The sequence below is a fragment of the Limulus polyphemus genome, unplaced genomic scaffold (genome assembly GCF_000517525.1).
Source record: "Limulus polyphemus unplaced genomic scaffold, Limulus_polyphemus-2.1.2 Scaffold8085, whole genome shotgun sequence".
NCBI classification, from domain to species: domain Eukaryota; kingdom Metazoa; phylum Arthropoda; class Merostomata; order Xiphosura; family Limulidae; genus Limulus; species Limulus polyphemus.
This window is the reverse complement of record NW_013673695.1, coordinates 4,394-9,530: the sequence shown is the minus strand read 5'-3', so window position 1 is coordinate 9,530 and position 5,137 is coordinate 4,394. Positions and strand designations below refer to the sequence as shown.

Sequence of the window (5,137 nt, the reverse complement as noted above, 5' to 3'; positions counted from 1 at the left end):
GTTCAGGTTTTTCATCTAAAAAAAAGCAACATTGATATAATAAACATTTACACATACATATTTGCAATTAATACTGAAAAACACAGGTTGACATATATAGTTACCTCCAATTAGATAGACATAATTTTCTTTGGCAGCCTTTTCAAGCATCTTGCTTGTTTCCCCAGGAATTGACTCCTGATATTTCTCAAAATACTCCACTCCATATGGAGAATTAAATCCTTCCTTTAAAACAGAAAAGACACAAAAATGTACACAGGTAACATAAATAAACATGTCTAGTAAGCACTTGCAACGTATAATAATAGACATAATTTTTTATGACATTTTACAATTACTGATCATTTATTCAATCAATGCAAAATAATTTCAAACATTCAATATGAAGTTGAATGTATGCAAAAAATGTTTTTGTAATCAAGAAAAATAAATAATGTGTGTCATGGAAACTTTATGAAATTAAACCTGAAATTTCTTTCTTACATAAATCTAAGATGGGAAAAAATTGCCTGAACAAACTGAATAGTATACATTTAACTCAATAAATCAACATATAAAAAATCTCAATTCTGGTTCTTTTCAAAAGAAATTCCTTTTGAAATAAATCCAACAGACAGACTTATTTTAAAAGGTACAAATATGTAATACAATGCTCTAAACATGTATATTCTAAATCTGCTTGCTTCTAAAAAAGGTTGTACATACATAATAATTTAGCACATTCGGTTTTAATTCTGTAGAAGAATGGTAAATACGATTTCAAAATTTTTCTAGTTATTTTTTTAAAACATTTAAATAAAAGAATACATAATTGAAAAAAAATGTTTCTTTTATTTCATAATGAAACTTACAAAATGTATACTGATCTATTAGGAACAGACTTGCTTTATCAGTAATTAATATTTTGACATACAAAGAACATCAGTTCATGAATTGAGAATCTTCTGTCATTATAAACAAAAATTAAGTCTTGAAACTTTATCTTACTACTGACAACTAGTACTCACTGGCAAGCATATGATTTTTGCACCTTCTTTGGAAGCTTCAGAGATTAAGCAAGCAGCTCGCTGAAGATTATGTTGCTTGTTTGCACTAACAGCAAGCTGTATCAAAGCAATGCGAAACTCTGAAACAAGGATTAATACCTAAACATAAAAACAAATATACAGTAATAGAAAAAATTCCGAAAATTATTCAAGCTAAAATTTATTTGGCCATAAATATTGGTAAGGAATGTAAATGTTTTTAAGACTTATAAGGATGAAAAAACCTTTTTTTTTTCCATTAAACATTTAAATGAAACTAAACACTAAAACACTTGTGTATAATGCCAGAACACACACACTGATAGAGCTCAGACTATTTTTACAATGAAATCTTGATAAAAGAGTTAGCACAAAGGATCACATAGAAAGTGTAATAAACTTAAAATAAGACTGAAAACTCGAGTGCTTTCGAATAGTTGACTATTCTTCAGAAGAAGAAGAATAGTGAACTATTCAAAAGTGCTCAAGTTTTGGGTCTTATTTTACAATGAAATAAAATGACTGATGCAGGAGGCACTAAGGATTTTGTGACAGCTAGCTGATAAATAAATATTCCCTTCTTTTTCTACAAATGGCAGGGGGGGGGGGTGTTGGTAAAATTCCTGAGCATGGGAAATAAGAGAACTTGGAATTGACCTGAACCAAGTGGATGTTATTATCTTGCTGTTAAAGAAAGACTGATAGATTAAGAAAAACTTTAAAGAGGTTTTAACGGAGATCAAAGTTCAGAGATGCAGGTCTCTCTTGATTTTAAAGTTTATGATAACAGTAGCCATGAAAATTATACACCAGTTAGTCTTCTGTAATGGGAATAATTTTATAGTGTTTGATAAAAGAAGCTTTGTACAGCCATCGAGTCTAACAGATCATTAAAACAAATTAAACAGGGATTCACTAGTGGAAATTTTCCCATTAATGTGTTAATTTTTTTTCCAAAAATCTTACTTGTTATTTGGGTGACAGAAAGGGTGTGGGCTTGGTGTACTTACATTTTGAAAAGCTTCTGATATCATACAAAAGATTTGCTAATAAAATCACTTTGGTGGAGATTAAAGAAAGACTAAAAAATTAAATTGTACAATAGTTGGATGGTAAAAATGAAAAAGTTGTTTTTAATGGAGTCTATTCAAATTTAAATCTTGTTATTATTGGAATACCTTTGCTTTTTCTTATTTACATTAATGATATTGTTACTAATGCCATTAAACTCTTGATCAGATCCTATATTTAGAACGACTTGGAGCAATTGTTTAGTTGGACAAATATTTAGCAAGCGACTTTTAATTATACTGAACACAAGATAATGCAGTTGGATTATCATAATTTGAATCACACATCTAAATATAAATGAAACCCCATTCAACAGCATGACAGAAGAAAAGGATCTTGCACAGTGGTGTATAAGTCACTCAAGCCATCAAGGCAGTGCTCTGTTTCTAGTATAAAAGCTAACAGAATTTTAAGGTGTATGTACAGACATACTGATTACAAGTCAAAAGAGGTAATTACCTTTTTATAGAAATCACTGATTAAGCCTCAGTTGAAAGTAGTAATAAAGGATATTGACTTATTAGAAAGGGTCCAGAGGAGAGCTACTAGAATAATACCAAGGATTAAAGGCTATCTTATGTGATTAAGTTGATCTCTCTTAGCTGTTTTCTCTTGTGGTAAGAAGGGATATGAAGTGATGTTAATGAAGGTACACAAGATTATGTGGGGAATCAGTCTCAGTAAGTTTCTTTGGACTATATTTTGAAGACAAGAGAATGAGAGGATAAAAAAAAAAGTGAGATTTGGATAAAGACAGGCTAGCCTCCAGTTAAGACAGTTTTAGTAGCAGTAGTAGTAGGTAAGACCAGCACTGTATATAAGTTTAAAAGGAAGAACTGATAATTTCATGTATAATAGCTTTGAATGATCAAATGGTTTCTTATTGTCTATATGTTATTTTATTGAACTTTTCACATTAAATTATTCATTTACAAATGTTTTGATCTTATAAATGCATTTAGTGACTTGTTTCTGAAATAAACTTCTGCCTACGCTCTAGTATGCCAAAAGATAATTATATTTTAATAAATATATACAATGAAATTTAGTAGTAAATGTGCCATGGTAACAATATTAACAAGTGTAAAAATCAGTAAACAAATACCCATATAGCAAAAAGGAAAAACACTAATGGGCCTGCAGTGTATGCAGTTAACCTGCAAACCTTGGGAGCAAAAGAAATGTGGAAATAATAAGAACTTGTGATATGAGTGAATTTGGAAAATAATATATACTAATAGTAATATATAGCAACAAATAACATATCAACCAAACCACATCTGTTACTAACAATACATCTGGCTCGCATACTAGTACTACACATTAATTAATGGTTTTGACGTCATGTATAATATTAATAGCAAATTACGTGAATAACTATTTCGGTTATGACATGAATTAAGTTGGTGAAGTCATTATATTAGTTATATATTTTAACATCAAGTTGTTTCAATATAATTATTTATTCTACTTGAATTAACCAACTCATCAGTCAGAACTTGTACATTTACTTTGTAAAGTAGTTATACTACTGTTCGCCCGTTAAACACATCTAAACTCGTAAAACCTTGAAAATTACTGGTACACTGGTAGAAATTTCTCGTTGCATAACAGGTTATTGTGAATGCAATGGCCACGTATGGCCCTTAATAAATACATTAAAAACTTACTTACTAAAGTTACTTAGCACCAATCGATCTAAAACAAAAAGGCTGCCTCCCAATAACAAATGAATTCATAATACATCTATAACTGAATACAATAACAATGAGCTTTAATAAAACAAATATGAATCGACAGATACATACACAAAAAACTTCTCATCTATTCTCGTTGTTGTTCTTAAGTTTAATTTTACTTACTATTTGCAGCCATCATTCTTCCCTCCTTCTGTTCCGCAAATCTTTTACAGCGTTGTTCGTAAACTTCTAAAAAAATACAAAGCGCATGTGCAGTTAGCGCAGAAATTTTGATACTTCAACCGATTCTGTAACCCAAGTTTGCCCTCTATTGAGTAATTTTACTGTACTTGTATTAGATGAATGAACGAGCATTAATTCTTTCTCTGCTTGTTTGTTTTGAATTTCGAGCAAAGCTACACAAGGGCTCTCTGTGCTAGCTGTCCTTAATTTAGCAGTGAAAGACTAGAGAGAAAGCAGCTAGTCATCACCACCCACCGCCAATTCTTGGGCTACACTGTTACCAACGGATAGTGGTTACACAGTTATAACACACCCACGGCTGAAAGGGCGGGCATGTTTGGTGGGACGGGTATTGGAACCCGTGACACTCAGATTGCGAATCAAGCGCTCTAACCACCCGGCCATGCCGGGCCCATTCTCTGTCTCGGCGCCATTGTTAAACTGTCTGAAAAAAATTTAAAGAAGTTGTAATTTTCTTTTTCACAAAGTAGATGATGGAAGGTGACACACTGACAAAGTTCCCCAGCTCTACAATAAGTTGAATGTTAAGGTATAAAATGTCTTCCATGTTGATGATGTTGAAATTTAAAATATAAATGCATGCACTAGGAAGGGCATCGCCGAGAGTGGGGGGTGGGAAGACGCGAACGAACCTCCTTTTGGACCATAAATAAACATTAATTCCACGGACTGCCATTTCTACATCCAAATTAACAGTGGGGCCAACACCATTAGCATAATTCAAACCTATCAAATGTACTGAACTGCCTGCGGTCCTGTTTCTCAGAAGAAGGTGAATGGGCATGAACTATATTATTCTATAATGATTTGATCAGGCAAACGCCACACCATAAAATCACGTTCTGACCAGTATCGATTTTTCTTCTTTTTATTTAGGCTGGGACAACTATACAAGCTTCAAAAGGCTATGGCTGTTTGTTCATACTTAAATATTCCTAATCAGTTCAATACAGTAGATAGTGTTTATATTACATCACAATGAGAAAAATAGTTATTAAAAAGATTTACATACGTATAATTGTGACGTACATACTAAGACACACAGTAGTGAGTCCAAAACAACCTGCACTGTGTGTTATTAACAGGAGAGCTAGTTTC

General features: G+C 32.0%; 1 protein-coding gene across 1 annotated transcript in view; it reads right to left on the bottom strand.

Moving 5' to 3' along the window:
- Positions 1–4,265, bottom strand: part of LOC106475099 (omega-amidase NIT2-like) — a gene marked incomplete at its 3' end in the record, with an annotated part of 26,382 nt that extends 22,117 nt beyond the window's left edge. The window contains exons 1-3 of the mRNA XM_013935795.2: positions 3,959–4,265; positions 1,008–1,126; positions 105–225 (exon numbers count right to left, since the gene is read on the bottom strand). Of these exons, the coding sequence (XP_013791249.1) occupies positions 105–225; positions 1,008–1,126; positions 3,959–3,974 (256 nt within the window). The remainder of the gene's footprint in view (positions 1–104; positions 226–1,007; positions 1,127–3,958) is intronic.
- Positions 4,266–5,137: the final 872 nt, after the last annotated feature.